This window comes from Pelodiscus sinensis, chromosome 12 (genome assembly GCF_052426305.1).
Source record: "Pelodiscus sinensis isolate ZL-2025 chromosome 12, ASM5242630v1, whole genome shotgun sequence".
Taxonomy (NCBI): Eukaryota; Metazoa; Chordata; order Testudines; family Trionychidae; genus Pelodiscus; species Pelodiscus sinensis.
Genome location: NC_143063.1, coordinates 32000602 through 32023927, shown reverse-complemented (window position 1 = coordinate 32023927; position 23326 = coordinate 32000602). Strand labels below are relative to the sequence as shown.

The following is a 23326-nucleotide window of genomic DNA, read 5'->3' as shown; positions in this document are numbered from 1 at the left end:
TCCTTTTTGAAAAATACAATAATTGAAATAATGCATGTATATTTTTCATTTAAAAAAAATAAAAATAAATCTTTGAGTTACAGACCTAAGCAATGCCGGGGTGGGTGGGTGTGAGAGAGAGACTACATTCAGATAACGCTTTAATCTGTTTCTGGAAGTCTGGCAAATTGTTTCTTCAACAATCTGATGGCCATATTCTAGCTACATATTCTAGCAGATATTATTCCCTGGACATTTTCCCTACAATCAACAAGAATAACCACCAGAAAGTAAACATTAAGGCTGTGTCTAGAGTGGCAAGTTTTTCCGCAAAAATCAGCTGCTTTTGCGGAAAAACTTGCCAGCTGTCTACACTGGCTGCTTGAATTTCCGCAAGAACACTGACTGTAAGAAATCAGTGCTTCTTGCAGAAATACTATGCTGCTCCCGTTTGGGCAAAAGCCCTCTTGCGCGCAAGAGGACCAGTGTAGACAACACAGTACTGTTTTGCGCAAAAAAGCCTCGATGGCTAAAATGGCGATCGTAACTTTTTTGCGCAAAAGCACGTCTAGATTGGCACGGACACTTTTCCGCAAAAAGTGCTTTTGCGGAAAAGCGTCCGTTCCAATCTAGACACTCTTTTCCGCAAATGCTTTTAACGGAAAACTTTTCCGTTAAAAGCATTTGCGGAAAATCATGCCAGTCTAGACGTAGCCTAAGTGACGATTGTGATTTTTAATGTATTAGATGAAAAAACACTGAAGTTTGTCTTTATTTGGATCAGAATACAGTTCAAAGAGATCATAACCTGGATTAGTGTTCAATAATAGCCACTGCTCCTGTGTATGAACTGAATAGATACACTGCACTGGATTTATGGCTTAATACAACTATCTATAACCTGCTTAACCCCTCCATCCACTTTTTTTGTTTTTTCCCCTAACTAGATGGGTGTTAACAGAGCACTTTACCTTTGAAAACTGTTAACTACTTATGCTAAGCAATCTGTTCCACCTTTTTTTTAATCTGTGACACTATTGAGTACACTTCCAGAACTAAGGAAGAGCTCTGTGTAAGCCTGAAAGATTGTTTCTCCCTAAATAGATAATCCAATAAAAGATATTACTTCATCCACCTTGTCTCTTCCGTGAAGACACTCAGGCCATTTGCCAAGCTGAGGCATTTATCTTTCAAACTGCAGTTAGCATGGAGAAAACTGCTTCAGTATGTCAGGGTATGATACTGCTGAACAAACATGATATGGGCATTCTTTTTTGCCAGTGTTTTCATGCTCCTTGTGAAATCTGTCAGTCACTTCAATGATGCTGCAACTGGAAATGGAGAACTCTTCTAGTTGCATATACTATAAAATTTTGTTCTAAATTTCACCTCATTGGTTTCATGGTTAGCTGTGCTACATTCTTTGTTGTAAATTAATGAACTAAAATTTAAAAAGTGAGACATGCTTAAGTTTATCCTCTATAATCAAAACTTATACTATTGCTGAACTGGTCTTCATAAGGATTGAATTCAGGGGAAAAAAAAACTCTACTGTAGAAACCTGCCAATCTTGGCATGGAGGGCAGCTATTATAATAGGAAAATACCAAAGAAATCTAAGACACATTGGAATAACCAGAATTTTGGTGACAAAGCATGCAACAGGCATCTAAGTTATAAAAGCCAGCTTTTTTAGAGATACTGAATTCTTTAAACATAGGAAATAATGGAAGAAAGGGGGGCACTGAAGCCAAAACTAAATCAATTTTTAGTAAGGAGGCGTATCTCTCACCACATCAGCCAAGGAGAGGGAGCTTTTAGCAGAGAATAGGGAACTGCACTGGCCCTGCAGCTTCTTACCGTATTTTCCAGCGTATAGGGCGTATAAGACGACCCCCTATCTTTTTAATTAAAAGATAGGGTTTCATCTTATACCCCAGCACCCCTCCGCCTCCTTTGTTCCCGGTGTCCCTGGTCTGCTGGAGATGATCCCCAGCAGACCAGAGGCACCGGGAGCAAAGCTGCAGCAGCTTTGAAAGCCCCACCACCTGGAGCATAATAAGCCATACAGGCAGTCCCCGGGTTACGTACAAGATAGGGACTGTAGGTTTGTTCTTAAGTTGAATTTGTACGTAAGTCAGAACTGGCGTCCAGATTCAGCTGCTGCTGAAACTGACCAGCAGCTGACTACAGGAAGCCCGAGGGAGAGTTTCTCCGCCCCGGGGCTTCCTGGAATCAGCCGCTGAATCTGGACACCTGGAACAGAGCAGCTGGGGCACTGCTGGGTAGGTCCCCGCAGCGCCGCACCTCAGCGCTGCGGGGACCAAGCTGGCAGCGCCCCAGCTTCTCTAACACAGGCGTCCGCGAGAAAAGCCTGGTCTGCTGGGGGGGGGGGGGGGGGGCACGCACTAGCTGCGCCCCCCCCCCCCCCCCCCGCAGCAGACCAGGGAGACACGGAGCCGCTTTTCTCGGCCCGGAGGACGCGGGCGGCGCGACCGCGGCACGTCTGGGCGGTCCTGCCGCCCGCGTCCTCCGGGGCGAGAAAAGCCCCGTTTGTAAGTACGGATCCAACATAAGTCGGATCCGCGTAACTCAGCGACTGCCTGTACTGTCAAAAGCAGTTTTGTGAACATAACAGCATCTACATTAGGGGCTTTTACCTGCACAGCTATGTTGGGTAGGGATCACAACATAGCAACATTTTTTTGTACTGACTGCCTTATGCATGTAAACATCTCCCACTAAATTTAGTGCAACTGTTGCAAGAATATGATCTGCAATGGCACTTTTTGATAATAAAGCCAGAGCTGAATCTCAGTTATGAGTCAACTGTGCCTGTTATATACATGCCTTGAGATTGTGTCCCCTTCAAAGGAGTTCTCGAATTTGTCTCATTTAATAAAAAAGGCACATTATAAGCAGTCTGGATTCGTGTTTATTGAAGCCAGTAACTAAAGACATGTCCTCATTTTTGCCAGCACTAGAAAGCAAGATTCCACATGACTGCATACTGCACCTGGTTAAAGCCATACAACTGAACTAAAGTTTGTGTTTGATACATCTGCAGTCCTAATTGTAAGTTAAAAACATCAATAAACTTAGTATACAGGACAGTTAACTTTCATTTACAGCATGTATATTGTTAAGTTCATGATGTACAGAGCAGTCACCTTCAACGTAGTTAAATTAAATAAAATATGACAAATTCTGTTCAGTTTAAACAGTTTCTAAAACGCCAATAAAAAGTGCAAACTTAAAATCAAGCAGCATAACCATAGCATTTTTATGGAGGGCCAATCCTTAACCTTTATACTTGCCTTATCTTCAAGTTGATAAGTTAATTTTTTTAGTTTAAACAGAACAGTAGATGCAATCACTATAATGCATATAAATATAAGTCATATAATAGTTTTAACAGTCTAACATACAAGTGTATCTTGCAAATAAAATAAATTTTACTTTAAAATGTAAAGGCTGTTTGCAGTTTGGCCTTTGGTTCCAATGCTCGAAAACACCAGAAAAACAACTGTGCAGCTCTCCAAAGTTGCTAGACTTTGGCAAACAGTGGACACTACATTACTTACAAAGTTTCTTCCAATAAACTAGGAGCATCAACTTGCAAGAACTGGAAATCAAAACTTCTGTTTTGTCAGAAGCATCCTCTACACAGTTGACAAATTGTATAATACGTTATAGGCTTTTGCTCAGTTTTAGTAGATTTAAGAGAATTTATACATAAACTGTAACTTTAGCCATATTGATACAGAAAGTGCTTATCAGTTCAAATGACAAAACATTAATACAAATATGCAGTTTTGCACAGGTTTCATTACAACTGTATACCATTAGAAACACAGACTTTTTCAATTTACGTGTCTTGCTTTTGATGTTTTATTCCCCAATCTCAATGTCACAAGACAGTATTCAATTGCTTCTTCTGGTGTGGTAACAGGATTATTTTTACTTCATCTTGTCACTGGCACCTGTTACACCAGGCAGTATAACCACATAACCTATCTGCTATCCACAGCCTCTCAATTTTCAACCATTTAGACAGATGTGTAATTCAAGGTCATAACATTATAAAAAGTTTTTAAAAAAAGGAAAACATAATATATATTTTTCAAGAATAAAACTGGCACAAGTAACATGCTTTTATGTTAATGTTTGTCAGAGGCAAGTAAATACTCTTAGCTTTCTAGATAATGTTTAGACAGACTTACAAAAACAGGAAAAGCTAGCCTCTTTATTTAACATGAGTTTTGAAGTTATGTCCAGGTCTGTGTTAATGGTCAATCTAATTCTGCATATTTAAGTAATGATATATATTAGGGAAGCTATATCCAGACATCAGATTTAGTACAACAAGCAAGTTCATCATATCAATAAAAAGTAAACTTTGAAGAATTCAAATTGTGTTTTTTTTCCCCTTCAGAGCACAGAATATGCTTGGAACTGTTAACTTATGGTAGTGTTTATGTGTAAAACAAATATACTGTGATAAAATCAAAGTGCCATTTAATTAACTGTAGAAGTGTTTTACGGAATGACGGTTTGATCAAGGACACGATTTTGTACAGCAACAGGGGACAACTACAACTTTCCATATGAAAATGCTACCATCAGGGGAACGTACAAACTGAACAGTCACTGATTCTATATTCTTCAGTATACACATTCATACTCTTCAGTTTACAGTTAGAATTGGAGAGTCTGCTGCAGATTGCAGCCTACATGGCTGGAACAAGAACCCTGAAAGTCTATAAACTTCCATAGGTATAAGGCAGGAATCAGTTTAAGCTTGGTAGTCATTGTTTAATTACAAACAAGAAATATTTGAGAGTTCTGTAGCACATTTCATTATGGGAAAATGATATGTCACCAACTACTCTTAATAGGCTAACCTCTTGGCATTTAAAAAACAAGGCAGGAACAATCAGAAAACAGGATTTGAAATTAAATATAACTGTCAAAACTACTGATTTTAAAATAAAACCAAGCAGTGACTGTTTGTACTACAGTGCACAATTAGTTCAAGCACCTTCCAAAGACATCACACACTGTGCCAGGCACTTGGATCTAAGCAAGTTGTAGTTTCTCCCTGTATCAGCTACACCAAAAAAGGGTACCACCGCATCTTATACATCTTCTGTTAAAGTAAAGACACAATTTATAACAAGAATAATTCCCATGATGCTTAGTGTTTGGCTTGGAAATTTGAATTTCAAGAAGTCTTTTAAAACAGTGATTATTTGCCCTATGTTGACCACAGGATTTAGTATCTGTGTTCCATCTCCAATCCCGTCAGCATTCTTTATTCCTACTGAGACATATCTTGTGTTCTCCCTACTAGTGCTGCATTTCTTACCTGGATTTCTCTCTCCTTCATCTAATTACTTCTGTGCTACATCACCACCTTTCCAAGTATACCAATGCATTTGCTAACATACAAATGACCAGCTCCAGTAACTCAAAAGGGATTTCATGTCTTTCTCGCTTTGCGTGCAGTCAGTAGTAGTATTGCAAAAGGAATTCTGCATTTTGCTTCTCTGTGCTCTTCACGACAAGAAATGCAGTTGTACCTGCTTATCTCCAAAATTACAATTGCCCTATATAAACTCTAAATGGTTATCTTATACAGAGGGATTTTATATGCAAACTTCCTGAATGTGCACTTTATACTGGGACAAGCCAATGAAGATTTAAGTTCATTTCCCCTGCCCCAAGAAAACTTACAGCATCTGCCATAGCAGAAAAATCCTGGTCTTATCAGATCAATGTACATAGTTATTTGGTCATTTATATATACATTTTTAAGCAATATCAAGCTTCGTTTTCTGTTGGAGAGTTTGCTGTTACCATGGAATCGGGCTTGCGAGTCATTCTATCCAGTTCTTCTTGAACATTTGTCAAAACAGTCTTTTGTCCTAAAAAGAAAAGAAATAATAAATAATGCAGTTCAAATTCATTATTTGAAAATATTTATGTAACTTCTCTTTATTTCATTCATCTTGCCTAAAACATAGGGTTTGATTCATTTATCAATTAATGCCTTTTGTAGGAATCCTAGTAACTTTAATGAGAAATAGATTAGCCCTTAAGAGACACTTCTGTGTGATTCAGCTTTTAAATATGTATGATGATGTACCTTGTTATGACAACTAAAATTTTAACAACAATCTCGTGAAGATGTTTCTTCCAAAAAACTAAAGTAAACAATTCTTCCATCATTAGTATAGACCATTGTGTGGGTCATACTCAAGAACTTTTTTTAATGGAAATCTTGAAATATTTAATAAGTTGCATAAGAAAAATTCTATGATATAATGTGGCACTTGCTACAAGGTATTATTAGTTTGTTTTGAATCACTCTCATTGTTTCCTTCATAATTAACTGTGTTGATCTTCAAAAGTGAAACTAAAATTCTTCATTTTCCTAAGGGGCACAAATTTTACATTCTTTAATACTGAATGAAGAATTAGATTTAAATGTGTTGCATTTGTTAATTAAAATCAACATATACTTTACAATAGGGGTACAAATAGGGAGATTTTACCATTCAGATTTTTATCTATCAGGATTAATATTCAGTTCAGCTTCAACAGAGAAGTCAAACTCTCGGGCTGCAGGCCATCTATGGTCTGGGACATATTCGCAATCCACACGGGAGACCTGGCAGCCTAAGGGAAAGGCAGAAGAGGAGTGTTCCCCAACCCCACCCTTTCCTACCTCTGCAAATCCTCTCTCCCTCTCCCCCCAGGCACCCTGTCCCCCGGGCACCCTTGCTTTGGACATTACTGGGGAAGGCCTTGTGTGGGGTGGCAGCAGCATTAGGGTTTCCCCACACTTCTCGCAGCAGTGGGATCTTTGGGGAAGTGAAGCAAGTGTGTTCTGCTTCCCCGCAGATCCCACCATTGAAGGAGTGCAACCACTGCTGCCGTCCCACACCAAAGACCACTTCCAGCAATCCCCACAGTCAGGTCCCTTGGAGACGGGTACAACAGGGGGAGGGAGGATGGACGGCAGCAGGAATGGGGAATGGGTTTGGACATGCCCTGCCTGCCCCCCAGCTGCCAGGTCTCCCTAGTCAGATTGTGAATATGATCCAGACTGTAGATGACCCTCGGGCCATGAGTTTGAGACCCCTGAGTTAGAGACTGATCACTAGTATTTTGGAGTTATTAGTCTGTTTGTATCCTGGTTTATCACGGTCTGAATCTGGATTCGAATATGATAGTAGGGATGTTAAAATTTAATCAACAAGCTGATGCTTAATAGTAAGTGGTCTCTGTTAAATTCAGCTAAGCTTTATACTGCAAAGCCTGTGCAGGTATAATTGCTAAGATTTTAAGTAGATACACAGTTACCCTACTTATACAATTTTTAACATCCTTATAGGCAGGGCTTGCCAAGCGGCGGCAAGCCCCGCTCGCCAGCCGTGCGGTTCTGCGCATGCGCAGATCGCTCTGCGCCGGCTCTTGTGGGTTGTAATCTACTCACCACGGGCGAGTAGATTACATTATTTGTCGAGCCCTGCTTATAGGATACATTTTTTTTCCCAAGTTAAACCACGCAAATGCTAAGGTATAAAAGCAAAGCTTTGAGACATACACTCAATAAAAAATAGATTAATTATGTAATTATATACAGCTTCCTCCAACTGTCTTTTTTTTTTTGCACAGCCAAAGAATTTAACAGGCATCTGTTTTCCAGCTCAGAAATGTGTGTGAAATATTAGGTGAATTTTTCCCAGGGTACATGCTGAAAACATTAAGTGGCAAGATAGCACTTAAATCTCTAAGCAGTCATTTTTCCAAAGTACAAAGACATAACGAAGTTAAAAACAGCTAACATTATTTTTTGAAAGGGTTAAGATACAGACTCAAGTAGAAACAATTTAGCGATATTCATGTAAGTAGTATGAGTATTGAAGCATCTGTTTGAAAAGTACTTATTTTGAAATTAGTTGGTGTACACACAAATATTAACACAAAAGCCCATTTCTCGCATCCTTTGAAAACCTTTGAGTTAAAAAGAAACATAGAAAACCTGTTCACAAAACAGAACTAGGCCTGTGTCTGAAGACATCAAAAAGTAAATAAGAGGTGCTGCACATAGGTCAGGCAGACACTGTACAAGCGGCTTCTGCCAAAGTGAGGAACTTCTTTTAAACACTAGCTCAAGTTTTGGAAAAAAATACAACTCTTAAACCATCCTGATGGGCATCTGAGTTAAAAGAAATGCCAGAAGACATAGCCATATAGTTCCTCCCACTGAAAGGTAACACTAGTGGAACTCATTGAACAGTATACTGGGAATAAACTTATTACTGAAGCAGATGCACAGGTTGAAACTCTAAAATCTGGTACTCTTTAGTCCGACTACCTCCGTGGTTTGGCAGGGTCATGGGTATTGCTGGACAAGAGAGCCTGCTAGCTGGGAGTGGGGGTGACCAGTGTCAAAAGCGCAGCCCGGACTGGTGACAACGGGGCCAGAGTCCACGAGTGCGGCCGAGGCTAGCAGCGGAGAGCGCAGCTCTGGCCAAAGTTGGTGGCAGCAGAGCCAGTGCAGCTGGGAGCGGAGCCCAGTGACCATGGCTGGCGCCCAAGAGCTGGGCTGATGGCTGGGAGTGGAGCCTTAACCTACCCTCATCCAAAAAAACTCACTGGTTCGGTACCACTGAGGTTCCAAGGGTTCTGGACCAGGGAGGTCAAACTTGTACTGAAAAAAAGTGAGAGTCCTGACATTTTACACTGCCAATTAATTACTATTTTGATTAAAATAAACCAACAAGATTGCTGTGATGTACAGTAGCAAAGCTGTCTGGAGAAAACCTTTGTCTATATTTTCAGAAACTAGTGCTTTTGGGTACTGAATGAGGCACTATAAAGGGTCTTGACTTTCAGTGAGTACCAAGCATGCCTAAAAATCAGGCCCCTCTAAGGGGTTTTCAGGTTGTGTATTTAATAATCACTACACCAAGACTACTTTAGTATGTTTATTAGTGTAGAATAGGGCGCCAATGCATAACACACTTTCTAATCTGAGCAACTGTCAGTGCCAATATGCTCCTCAGACACTTAAACTTGCCTTTACTTTCCTGCCATTGCCAACCTCTCCCTCCGTCGTGGACCTTTGGCCAGACCCAAAGATTTTATGAAAGAGGTATAATTCCAGCATTGTATCCTCTTCACTACCTCACAAACCCTTGGGAGCCCTTATCTTAGCCGAAAGTTTAATTTTGTGCTGCTTAAGAATCAAGAGCACAAACTGTCTGAGAGGAGGTGAGGTGTGTGTGTGTGGGGGGCGGGGTGGGGTGGTGTCCATTGTGCCATTTTTAAAAAGCGGTGTATTTTAGTTTTATCATCCACTTCTGTTACAGGTGTGTACTAGCACACATTTTACTTTTTAATGGCATCCACCCATATTTCATACATAACTATTGACAATGTAATACTCTCGTCGCAGAGTTTCCATTTTACTGTTTTTTTTTTTCATATACAGCTTTACCGAATATACATCATTTGAAATTTTCTATGCTCAATCTCTGCCTGAATGTTGTTTTTTTTTTAATTTTGACCAAAGCCCTTACTGACATATGAATTGAGAGGATGGAAACTAATATAATGGGGGAAACCTTTCAATATTTAAGTTATATGGCAAAAAATTACATGCTTCAACTCTGTGATAAGTATTCTATTCTAGTTCCTTTACTACAGCTATCATATTGGTATCAGAGTAACTATGGGTTTTTTTAAGTGCAAGAAAATTGAGGGCTTAGTTGGCCCTCTTGTAATACTGAATAATTTGAGAAATTTTAAAAAGAGACACATTTATCCACTGCATTATGAATAGTTTTCAAAGTACACAGAAGCATGAATTAAATGGAAAACAAATACAGGAAACCACTATTAAAGTTTGAAAGGTGACATGGGTACAGCAGCTGTAAAGGAAGGTAATCTTGGGAGCTGCCTTTTTGGGAGGAATTATTATGCAACAACTACGTACAGGGCTCGCCGAGTGGCGGCGAGCCCTGCTCATCAGCTGCGCAGTTCTGCGCTCTGCGCATATCGTTCCGCACATGCGCATATCGCTCTGCGCTGGCTCTTCCGGGCTAGAATTGTTTGTCAAGCCCTGACTATGTATACAGGCAGTCCCCGGGTTACGTACAAGATAGGGACTGTAGGTTTGTTCTTAAGTTGAATCTGTATGTAAGTCGGAACTGGCATCAGCCGCTGCTGAAACTGATCAGTTTCAACCGCGGCTGAATCTGGATGCCAGTTCTGACTTACATACAGATTCAACTTAAGAAACCCAGGCGCCCCCAAGTCAGCTGCTACTGAAACTGCGGCTGAATCAGGACTCCTGGGGCAGAGCAGCTGGGGTGCTGCCGGGTTGGTCCGGAGCGGCGCTGCGGGACCAACCCGGCAGCCCCCAGCTGCTCTACCCCAGAGGTAGGCAAGAAAAGCTGGGGGGGAGGGGGTGGGGCACTAGCTGCACCAGGGAGACGGGGGTGGCGGGACCGCCCAAGTCCTCCACGGCTTTGCTCCGCCTCCCTGGTCTGCTGACCTGGGAGACGCGGAGCAAAGCCACAGAGCACGTGGGCAGCGGGACAGTCCAGGTGCGCCGCGGCTGTCCCACTGCTGGCGTGCTTCGCGGCTTTGCTACTGTCCCCCTGGTCTGCTGGGGGGGTCCAGCAAAGCCGCTGGACCCCCCCAGCAGACCAGGGACACCCGAGCAAAGCCGCTGCCGCTTTGCTCGGGTGTCCCATGTCTGCTGGGGGGGGGAGGGTCCAGCGGCTTTGCTGGACCCCCCCCAGCAGACCAGGGAGACCGGGAGAAGCTTTTCTCGCCCCGGAGGACACGGGTGGCAACCCGCTGCCCGTGAGCTCCGGGGCGAGAAAAGCCCCGTTCGTAAATGCGGATCCGACATAAGTCGGATCCGCGTAAGTCGGGGACTGCCTGTATTAGAAAACTGAATTCAGTCATTGTTATGACGCAGGTGCCAAAAATCTTGAAGGTTTAACTTTTTTGTCCCTTCAATGCACTGTAACTGCTCACTGGAGCCAACTACATATGTATGATTGAGTTATTTGATCAATGCTGTCAATTGCTTCTGATGACACTATTTTAATACTTATTACTGTAGTTTTAACACATTCCTTCATAGCAGTTAATATGTATTAATTTAAATTCCAGAGAGATTTTAGGGATTTGATTGGAAACAGCAGCCTTAAACAATTAAGCTAGCTGCCTTCCTATCAGGTAAGTAATAGCAAAGTGCCACATAGATTGATTTCAGAAATAAAATTTAAACTACATGGTAGATTAACACCTTCAGAATATAATTAAGGCTCAGTGCTGTTTATTTCCCAGAAATGCAACTTCATTAAAAGGGTCAAGCTATAGCAAATTCAATGGCCAACCCAAAAATCTGCACATCTGAATTGGTCTATTTCATTTCTAAAGAGACTTTATATACTGGCTCCATATCATGTCCCTCAAGCTCTTATCTGACTGAGCAGCTTAACTGATAAGCACATTGATTTAAATGTGGCCCACCCAAGTCAAACATTAAAAGCATGCAAAACATTCTGTAACAACAAAGATTTTCAATACCTGATTTTTTAGCTGTACTCTGCACTCCTCCAGCTCCAGGACTCCCAGGAGGGCCAGTCTTCTTACTCAACAGACTGTTAAAGAAGCTAGCCAACACACCTTCACTTGCAGCATTGTCTAATTAAAAAATAAACAACCAATATAAAATTACTCAAACCATTTTTTTAATCATAAATTCCAAAATATATGTATCCCTACATTTCTCTAAGTGCTAAGAAAAAATACCTTTTATACCCACTAGCCAAGAGAGAAAAATCTCAAGTATAAGAAACTCTCACTTACCCAGCCTGTTTGCAAATATGCACGGACGGTGGGAAAGGGGGGCACTCTGGCACAGGAGACATGTAGGGACAGGGCTATAGCACAGATTGTTAAAAGAATTCTGGGATACACGAGATCCTGAAGCAGCCCAGAATCTTTAAGGTGAAGGGTGGATGGGTTAAAGTACTATCTCTCTCAGACTGCTCCACCCTCTGCACTGAACCTTAGAGAAAAGCAGCAAAGAATTTCAACTTAAGTCTATGTGTGATGCTTTGCACCCATATTTGTAATGGAAATGTTTTGAATACGCATATGCACAACTTAAATATGCTTCATGCAAAACTGGTCAAAAAACCTATCATTCAAGAACTTGTGAGCCCTGAATGTGTATATTTTATGGTGCGTGTGTATCATTCTTGTATGTGAAGTTAGAAATATGAAGTATAAACCTGTTTATTAATCTAGAATTTCTAGTGCAAGCCTTTAATGGTACTTAAGGAACTTAATGGCCCAGTGCTCAAGGCAATGATTTTTGTTTTTCCTGTAAGCCTGATCATGGGAAATCACTCATTGCTGAGTATCATCATCTTCCATGGGAGTTGTGGACCCTCAAGTGGCTGATATGGCCAATCCTTGAACCACAAGTTCTATTACAATGAGGACAGATATTTCCAGGTACAGCAGGAGGCTGCTGACCATGACTAGAAGCTAGTCTCTCCTTCCTCCTGTGCCTCTTCTCCTCCTTCACTTGTCAGCGGGCAAATTCAAAATGCAGGGAGTAATTGCATAGGACTTCTCTCCATTTTGAGTGATCCCTGGGCGAGTGTCTTCCAAGTGTCAATGTCAATATTGCACTTCTTTAAGTTACCCTTTAGCAAGTCCTTATAATGCCTCCATTGTCCTCCTACATTACAGTATCCTTATTTCAGCTGAGAAAACAGGAACTGTTTAAGGAGGTGATGCTCTGCAATCTGAACAATGTGATCAGTCCAGAGAAGTTGCCAACACCGGTGATACCTCTCAAAGTTGCCTTGATATTGATGGTCTTTACCTCTTCCAGAACACTAATGTTAGGCAATTTATTCCAGCGTTTAACCACTCTGACAGGAATTTTTTCCTAATGTCCAACCTAAACCTCCCTTGCTGCAATTTAAGCCCATTGCTTCTTGACCTATCACCAAAGGTCAAGGAGAACAATTTTTCTCCCTCATATAAGAGATAAACTGTCCCCATAGAGTATCTTATACAGGACAAAAAAAAAAATAAAGATATACTGTAAATGTGTAAGTGTAATAATACGTGTTAAGCATGTTAAAGCTAGGCTGTTACCAGGGCACTCAATCAGCCTAACACATCTTGACACCTACAAAACCTTGTCTTCACTAGGCTTTTAGAATGCCTCAGTCAGTATGGGCTAATACTGCGCCTTTACATCCTAGTCTAGACAAAATCTAATCCAGTTTTAATTCATAGCTTTTGTTATATCAGTGCAAGTTTCTACATAGACACTTGTCTTGGAATAAAATTGTCCTATATTAATTATGCTCAAATTGGTAAAAATTGACCAATTAAATCAAAACAGGATACATGCTGAAATAAGAGTGTCTACACACAGGTCTACACCAGAACTACACCATGTATGAATTAAAACTAAGTTAGTTTGAATGGTAAACATCTATGTTTAGACAAAGCTCTATTGTTATGAATTCAGCTTCTGCCCTTGAAAACTTCACCGCTATATACTTTGGTCAAATCCTACAATGTTACATAAAAACTTTTATCCTAATTACATTTAATTTCTTAGTTATGACACTTAATTACAAATCCTTAAAGCTTAAAACATTTAAATACATAGTAACTTAAATGTTTCTCTGATTTGTTTTATTTCTTAAATGCTTCGGAAATGTTTCCCTCATCTCTTTGGTGTGATCTGCATTCATAAATAAAAATTAAAATAATTACAAAAATTGTGTGTGTGATTTAATTGAAAAATTCTTAATAAAGTATAACCCTCCCCAAACCTCCCCGTGCGGCCCTCAGCTATTTTCTTTCAAGTAATATGGCCCTCGCTGCTTTCCGAGTTGTGCAAGCCTGACTCAGCAGATAGCTACTCATTGAAAATCCAGAAGCTCAGACACAGATCGATGGGTATTAAACGGCAATAGATAAATACACTACTCTGACAAGAGCAGTCTACATATCCAAGTGAGAGAGAATGGCATTGAGGAATGCCTTCTTCCTTACCTCTCTCAATGTACATAAAGAAGAGAGAGAGAGAAAAGTCAGTCCTGGGTTCTGGAAAAATGGATCTCCATCTTCTTAGAAATATTTGTAAGTTCTAAATTCAGAAGCACTATGGAAACTATAGTCTAATTATAGGAGTGGGTGAGGTTCTATGGCATGAGATGTGCAGGAGGCCACACTAGATTGATCATGGTGGTCCCTTTTGGCTTTAAGGTCTATGAGAACCAGGGAAAAAAGGTCAATTCTGGGTTCTAGTAGAAATAGCTGAGATAAAAATGTAAAATTAGATTTACGATCAGATGGCAGAAATTGAAAAAACAAAACAAAAAAGGGTGGGAAAGAGGGGATGAGAGGGAAATACATCAGTTGGCTGAGAAAGAGTCAAGTTATACTATTTTAGGTAACTGTTAACACTAATGTATATGAACTTTGACCTGCTAGACAACAGTGTAATGCTACTTCAAGCAATGAGTGTCTCAGAAAACAACTTAGAATGCTAAGGATGTGTCACTGTGTGTCATACATGGCGTATCAGTCAGTCAATCTCCAAACCAATGTGTTTTTCTCTTTTTAAGAGGAAACAAAAAATGCCTAGTAAAATACCAAAATTGTAATGCATACTTTTAATATTTGGATCTGGTTTCTTAACTGATGTTATTGGTGAGGCACTGGGAACGTTGACAGGACCAGCTCTGCCTTGGGTTCTTGGGGATCCTGCAGGTCCTCTTGCAGGAGATTCCTTAGACAGAAACAGTCCAAATCCAAGTAAGTGAATTAATAGACTAATTTACAACAGTCTATAAATATTGTTCTACATACAAATCTTCTACGTTTACCTTTTTGGATATTGTGATGCATAAACACTTTTACACTGAAAAATTATTTACAAGAGCCAAACTTACGAGGGCCTCTGCACTAATATACACAATTACTACAACATTGTCTAAATTCAACTCAGTTTCCGGATCATTTAATGCCAAGTGTCCACAATTATTTGTTAAACATTCTGTCACATTATATCTGAATACCTACAAACACTTCATAATTTCAATTTTTTCATTAGCTCATAATTACATTAATGAGCTGTACAATATGCCTCCCACAGATTAGAATCATGCTCTATAAAGGAATGCTCATATTTGGTCGTTCAGAGAAGGGGCTCTAGTCTGTACCTTGTTTATAGACCATATGAATAGTTTCTTGGTCTAAGAAAAGCTACCCCCCTTTCATGAAAGCTACTATTGCATACTTACAGATGCTCTTGTAGGCGTGGCTGGCTGCTTGGCGAGTAAAGACTGCGAAGATAGTAAAGTGATTTGTAAACATACCTGAGCAAAACTACACACTTTTCAAATAAAAACAGGGAAGCGGACTTTGACCATGTATTATTTTAACCATTTATTCTATAGCTGTATTTCCAAATGTTACCGTTAGAGGGCACTACAATTACAAGAACTAAATACTGTGTAATAAGTACACAAAAGTTTCTTTGTACAGTTTCACTAACACTTCAATCTTGATGTGGAATGATTCTTACAGCTCAATTTAGAACCTCTCAAGCACACCCATCCAAATACATACAACTGTATGGCACTCTCATGTTCTCATTTCTTTACTGTACATATTTCTTAATATGCAGCATATCTGAAAGCTGGCTTTGTTCATGTCTAACATCTTAAAAGCACATGCCAAAGCGTTTGCTTATATATTAAAGCTTTTGAGGAAGCATTTTAATTTGGAGTTTGGCTACTGCATTATTATTGATACTTTACAGAACAATTTCACATCATTTTTAGGGTTTACATATCTCTGTAGCCAATTTCAAACATTCTGCAATTATTTCTGCTATATTAATACCATTTATTTTTCTTCTCTGCTATATGAATGAGCATTTATTTGTTCCTGAATACATCAAATGGGAAAATATGCCAATGTAATCTCAACATGCCATATCCACTCACAGACAAGAGTATTTTCAGTTATTGCAAATATCCAAAAGGGTTATAGGATTCCATTTTGGAAAACGTATGCCTCAGTTTTCTAACTTGAGAATCCAAGATGAGGCTACCAAATAGAACGGTTACCTTTGTAACTGTCATTCTTTGAGATGTATTGGCTCGTGTCCATTCCAATATGTGTACATGTTGCATGCACAACTGTTGGAAGGTTTTTCCCTAGCAATACCCATTGGGTCAGCTGTAGTGCCCCTTGATGCCTCACAGCATTGTATATATACCCTTGGTTCAGTTCCTTCATGCCAGAACAAACAGAGGGGAGGAAGGTGAGTGTGGAATGGACATGAGCAACACCTTTCAAAGAACAACAGTTACAAATATAAGTAATGGTTCTTTCTTTGACTGATTGCTCACGTACATTCCAAACGGAGGGGGGGTTGGACCTCATTGCAGAGTGCAGTACAGAACTGCTGAATGTCACATCATCCTGGGGCTGCTCAGTGAGGATGTAATGAGTTGTAAAGTGTGCACTGAGGACCATGTAGCCACCCTGCAGATGTCTTGAATCAGGAACTGTGTCAGAAAGGCTGATGGTGAGGCTTGAGCTCAAGTTCAATGGGCTATGACAGTTGGGGTCAGTATCTTGGCCAATTCATAGTACAGCTTGATGTATGTAGTGATCCAGGACGAGAAGCACTGTAATGTAATTGGGAGGCCCTTCATGCAGTCCACAATGGAAATAAAAAGCATTCTGCATCGACTGCTGGATTGGTTTAGTACAGTAGTTCCCAACCTTTCTGATTCCAAGGACCAGCAAACCCATTAAAAAATGATTGGCAGACTGCCAACATTTGCATATTTACTATGCAAATGAACATGCAAATAATTATTATTATTATTATTATTATTATTTTTTAAAACCAGTCCACCAAAAGCCCTGGCCTCCAGAGTCCCATAGTGCTGGCCCTAACACCTAGAGACTTCCACCCCTTCACTACCCCCCAAGCGCCAGCCACTGACCCCAGAGACCCCTGCACCCAACCCCATCGCCAGCCCTCCACCACCAGTCCCCCATGCCTATTTCCAGAGCTCCAGTGCACCCAAACCCCCAGAGCCTCCCTCCCCAGTGCCAGTCCCCAATACTAGCCCTGTCCCAAGAGCCCCCCAGTGCCAACCCTGATCCCAGAGCCTTCCTACTACTAGCCTCGCCCCCAGAGCCTCCTACTGCCAGCCCCCACCTCTTAGAGCCCCATATCTCTAGAGTCCCTCCAGAACTAGCGGCACCCCCAGAAGTCACAGTGCCTGCCATGCCCCCTCACCTAGTCCTACACTGCCTCCCAGCTGCGCGCTGGTGCCTAGGTTGCGACTGCTCTAAGGCTGCCATACCAGGCTCCACATGACACTTCTGCTGTGCGGCAAACCCCGTTCCTGCCCTTCCAGACCTGGCAATAGCCCAGCCCGACACATGCATGGGATCAGCGGTGTTTGCGGCACAGATGACAGGCGAGTGAATGTTTCTGGTGGCTTGAGAGTTCCTCTCTATGCTATTAACAGTCAGGGCCTAGAAGTGCAAGGTCACTCAGCCTGTGCACATCTCAGGCACACGACACCCACCTGACTAGACCCCCTGCCACCTACTGGTTTGAGTCAGGGAGCCCAGCTCCTCCCACACAACTCCAACTGGTGCTACCAGCTGTGCTGCACCAGGACGCTGGGAAGCGGCCAGACATGTGGTGTAGACCCAAGCTGGCAGGGGAGACCCCAGGGGAGAAACTGGGCCTTGCTGGGGGAGGGGCAGAAATCATGGGCACCCAGCACAACTCCCTGGGGCCTCTATCCTGATCCTCTGTAATACCAATGAAGGCCAGGACACTCACGGCTGCAAAAGCTCTGCTTGCTGGTCCTGAACACACCACCCACAACTGAAAGAACTCAGGGCAGCCGCTTGCCATGAAGACCTGGAGACCAGGCGTGTGGCTGCTGCAAGAGCTGGAACCAGGGCCATGGTAAGTCTGCCTGAGTAGAGACAGCCTCGCTGTGGCTCCAGCTCCAGCCATGGTGAACTAGGGCAGTCCGCAGCGACACTCACCATGGGAGGGCGCTAGGAGAATTTTCAGTGTGCATGCAGGCACACACCTTATAGGGGACGGAATTCCACAGCAGGCAGGGCTCATTAGCAGCTGGTGGTATGGCCTGGCAAAGTGCCAAGACCTGGCAAGCAGTGGTTCGTGACTCACTGCTGGTCTGTGGACCGGTGGTTGGGAACCGCTGGTTTGGTATGCTCCAGATAAAAAGCAAGGGCTCGGCCATTATCCAGGGACTGCTGCGCCCTTTCCCTGTCTGTAGTATGTGGCTTTAGAAAGAATACAGTGAGTAAAGTATCCTGATTGACATGAAAAGGTGACACTAACTTGGGTAGAAAAGTAGGACAGGGTGAGGGGTGGGATTACAGCTGCATTGTGTCATTATAAAAAATAGTGTGAGGGGGCTCAGAGATGAGACCTCCTAGCTCTGACATCCATTTGGTTGAAGTAATCGCTATCAGAAAGGCCACTTTGTATGAGAAGTATGCTAAAGAACAGGTGGCCAGGGAGTCAAACAGAGGGCCCATAAGATGAGAGAGCACCAAATGCAGGTCCCAAGAGGGCAAAGACTGCCACACTGGAGAGAAGAGACAGTCCAACCCCTAACGGAAGTGACTCACTACTGGGTCCCCAAGAGGGATGTTGGTCCGGACCCCAGGTGGAAGGCAGAGACAGCTGCCAAATGCACCTTAATGCTGCTTTAAAGAAAGCAGGTAATCTAGGAGCAATGAGACCAAGAACTGTTTGGAGAGGGGGGAGTACCCCGGCGAAACACCACAGGGAGAATCGCTTATATTTAGCTAGGTATGTTGCCTTGGTAGAAATCTTGTTCCACCTCCCTGACTGAGTCCAAACACTGGAGTTCGAGACGGCTCAGCCATAGATCATCCACGTTCTGACATGGAGCAATGCTAAGTTTGGGTGGCGTAGCCTACCCAACTCTTGGTTCAGCAGGTCTGGCACCAGAGGGAGTGTTATGGACCTGGCCATGACCAGGATGACCACTTTATCCTGTCAAATTTTGAGGAGGACCCTGCATATCTGTGGCTGTGTCCACATTAAGTGGAAAGCATCCAACAGTGACCCACTGCCATGCTCCTGGAAGGAGCAGAATTGCCAGCACTTCCTGTTAAGACGGGTCATAAACAGGTTTACCTGGAGATGAACCTACTTGAGGAAAATGGAGAGTGCAACATCCACTTGGAGACCACTCGTGGGACTGAAACATAGACCGAGGTGATCCGAGAGGTTATTCTGTTCTCACGAAAGGCTTGAGGCCAGCAGGCAGATGTTGCGGGAGATGCATAGGCCCCACAGTGCAATGGCCTCCTGACACAGGGAAGAAGAGTGAGCACTACTGTGTCTGTTGATATAAAACATTGCTGCGGTGTTGTCAGTCATCACCATCACACCTCTGGTCTCTCAATGGAGGCAGGAGTGCCTGGCAAGTTAGCTAGACCACCATGCATTTTCTGACACTGTCAAGAACAGGAGGAGAGCTGACCAACACCCGGTGACTAAGGAGTTAAATAAAGCACCTACCAAAAGTCTCAGCCAGGGGACCGGGAGAACCAATGGAGATAGAGGGTTGAAATTTGAATTAGATATAGCCCCTCTGCCTGCTTTCTATGTGTGGGAGAGCTAAACTGGGAGTTGACACACAGAATGATTTAAACCCCAGCAGGACTACTGTGGCCTCCCCCCCGCCCCATGGAGTTCAGGCCACGGGAACGGACTGAACAAAGAGAAAATTAGAAGTGAGTACCAGGGAAATGTGAGTCTAGTTGCCCTCAGGGTAATTTTTCTTTATTTTGTGGTTTGGTTTAAACTGCTCTGTGTGATTCTATGCCTCCCCTGCCCTTTGCCCTCACGTTGCTGTCTCTGATAGAGATAGCAGCAAAGGGGGAGAGAACATGTGGCATTGGGGAGCTGATGCTGGGGGAAACCGGCTTTTAAGCCAGCTCCTCTCAGCACTGGCTCCTGCCTGCTCCCCTACCTCTGTAAGAGGCAGCGGGTGGGGGTGGGAATGTGGGTCCATGGAGCCAGCATATGCGGAGAGCTGGATTAAAAGCCAGCTACCTGTGAGTATTGGCTCCAGCCAGCCCCTCTCATCCTCCGTGCCGGGGGGACAGGGACAACAGACAAGTGGATCTGGTGGCCATGGGGAGCCTGCTCAACGCCAGCTCCTCACAACGACTACCACTCCCTTGCACCTTACTGCCGCTGATACAGAGGAAGCAAGGTGCAGAGAATGAGTGTAGTGGACTAGATTAACCGATAAGCCTAGGCTTAATAGTTAATTGTATAGTTGACTGCACACTGACATCGCTACTACGTGTTAGGTAAGAAGTCCAAACAGTCCAACAACCGTCACTGGCAGAAGAAAGAAGTGAAGTAGTTGCTGAGTCAGCAGGGAGGGGTGTGTGTGTGGGGGTGTGTGTGTGTGTGTGTGTGTGTGTGTGTGTGTGTGTGTGTGTCCGTCCCACACACACACACACCTAACTCGACAAACAGTGTAATATACTCGCCTGTGGCGAGTAGATTACACCCTGGAAGAGCCGGCGCGGAACGATCTGCGCATATGCAGAGCGCAGAACCGCGCTGCTCGACGAGCCCTGTATTTTTTATATGTATATGTGTGTGTGTGTGTGTGTGGTGTGTGTATATATGTATATGTATATGTATATGTATATATATATGTATATGTATATGTATGATGTTGTGAGTTGCTACAGCTGACTTTATAGGTACCACTAGAGAAAAGTCTTCCAAGACTCGTGCACACATAGGAATGCACATAAGCAATCACTCGAAGAACCACAATTCTTCAGCACCAAAAAGTGGCCTGATTTTTCCAGAGTGTTGAGTACTCCTGGTGGCTCCTCTGTCTTCTCAAAGGCATCCACCCTCCACTAGCAGGAATATGAAGTTTGAAAACTGTGACTATATTGTCTATTGATATGGATGGAAATAAAATAAAAATGGACATTTTAGGCAAAGTTTTATAATTTCATTTTAATCTGCAAAATAGAATAATGGATACTCAATCAAAAATGAAATATTGCAAACAAAATGCCCTAAACTTCATATAACTGTGAAAAGTTCGAAGTGAAGTATTGTCTAATTCAAGTTATCTTTCATTTCAAATAGCTTCATTTTCACTTTCTTACCTGCTGCTTCATAAGGAACACTTGCTCATCTTCTGCGGCCAACTCTTTCTCATGGACTAACTGTTGAGCAATACATTTCTCTTTAGAAACAGAAAGTGGTCACCCAAACTACAAATAATTACAGATGCATACAAAAAACTTCAACTCCTTTCCACTTCATTCGCCAGATTCTCTCCCCTATATCCATCCTATGACTTCTGGCTTATTTCAGGTGCAGAATTACTATTACTAAGTTTGCTATGTCTTTCTGTCTGGCAAAGAAAACTCAAGTTATGGACTTGACATGATTTTTGCATGCATATGTTACCAGCCCCCTCTCGGTCTCCCCACTTACCTGGTTCTGCAGAGATAATGTCTTCTGGCACAGAGGAAGAAAACAAGATGCCGCTGGCAAAAAAGCCCCTTAAAAGGGGCCATGCTGGGTTTTTTTGTTTGTTTGTTTTTGTTGGTATTTTGGGATTTTTTTTGGTTTGTTTTTTGCTTAATAACTGTCAGGGATCTTTTTTTCTTGTTTTTATTTTTTTGCTCAACAACTTTGGTCTCCCTCTTTCTCCCTTCCCCCAGTTTTTTTTTTTTGGGGGGGGAGGGAGGAGGGAATAAGTGTTCGGTATTTTTGGTTAAACTATCTGGCAACCCTAGCCATGAGTGTTAAAAAGTAGAGTCTGACACTAGCAAAAAAATCCCTTGGCCAGGGACAAATCCAAACCAGGGTTTTGGGGCCTCCTGGGGAATGTGAGAGCAGACCTCAGGGGGTCTGCCAAGCATAGCCAGCATTAGACTCATTGGGGTCCACAGTAGAAAGCCAAAACCCCATTGTTCAGGACTGCAGCCCAGGGCCCAAAGCCACACCCCCTGGGGCTGAAACCAAAGCCTGGTAACTTAGCTTTGCGGGGCCCCCTGTTGCATGAGGCCCTGAGCTAGTGTCCTTCCTTGCTATCTGCAAATGCAGCATCTAGCCCCTTTTTTGGGGGGAGGGGGGAGGAGGGGAAGACATATAAAAGTTGTTGTGGCACAGCTGATTTGCAGAGTTTTATAGCCCAGCAAGAAAAGTATTTATAACCCCTGCCCTAAACCACTGAAGAATGTATGCCAGTACTTCAAATGTGGTTTAACATTTAGAAGAAAAGCATATTACTGTAAAAATTGATATACTATGTTAGCAATAATCAATTTCAGCCATCCACATAAAGTGAGGTGATTTCTAATTTCTTTACATTGAACTTCAAAAAGTAACGCTTTTGTACCTTTCTTACTGGAGGTTTTACAATGAAGTCTTCATATGCATCTTCTGGCTTCACCGTTGTGAAGTTTTCATGTAAAATAGCAATTTTCTTTTCATTGTCCCAACCAGCAGGTCTACAGGTAAAAAAAAGTTTTAAGGGAGGGTTTGAATTTTTAGACTCAAAAGATTGTTGGCACAATGTCTGCACATTTAAGCAAGCAATCTTATTAGCATACTACTGTATTTCCTTTGTAACAGTTTTACCATGTCATTAAGATGTCATTACACAGTTCTCACACTGAACACTCATACTATGCTTACCAAGACATGAAGATGGCATTATCACTAAGTAAATACATCTATGGCTACTATACTTTTTTAAAGCTAATGTGGAATGCAAGGAAGCACATATGTTAGACTATTATAAATCTAGGGACTGAATCCTAAAACAATGCAAGTACTTCCCCCCCCAAAACCCAGACAGTATCTATTGGAAAACATGCCTACATGGTGTTTCCAGCTTCCTACCAGCATGTTGATATTTAGCTATCAGTCTTTACAAATGTACAGGAATGAGATTTTTATCTTCAGAGGGAAGGGAGGCTGGGTTTGGAGAAAAGCTATTATGGATCTAATGAAGAATTGTTTATTGGAAAGAACTGGTTTTTGTTCTACTTTAACAAGTTTAAATTTCATACATTAGAACAGAATATTTCATATCTAAATGATAATTTTATTTTCTGTTGAAGAATAAAATGCACTAAATCTTAAGGTGCACAAGTTTCACTTGTAT

General features: G+C 42.2%; 1 protein-coding gene across 1 annotated transcript in view; it reads right to left on the bottom strand.

Annotated features, from left to right (window-relative positions):
• Positions 1–2897: 2897 nt before the first annotated feature.
• The window catches only part of DYNC1LI2 (dynein cytoplasmic 1 light intermediate chain 2), a 44471-nt gene continuing 24042 nt past the window's right edge, over positions 2898–23326 (bottom strand). Inside the window, exons 8-13 of the mRNA XM_075940046.2 lie at positions 22556–22667; positions 21312–21371; positions 15356–15397; positions 14724–14841; positions 11598–11714; positions 2898–5905 (exon numbers count right to left, since the gene is read on the bottom strand). Coding sequence (XP_075796161.1) covers positions 5802–5905; positions 11598–11714; positions 14724–14841; positions 15356–15397; positions 21312–21371; positions 22556–22667 — 553 coding nt within the window. The 3' untranslated portion in view covers positions 2898–5801. The remainder of the gene's footprint in view (positions 5906–11597; positions 11715–14723; positions 14842–15355; positions 15398–21311; positions 21372–22555; positions 22668–23326) is intronic.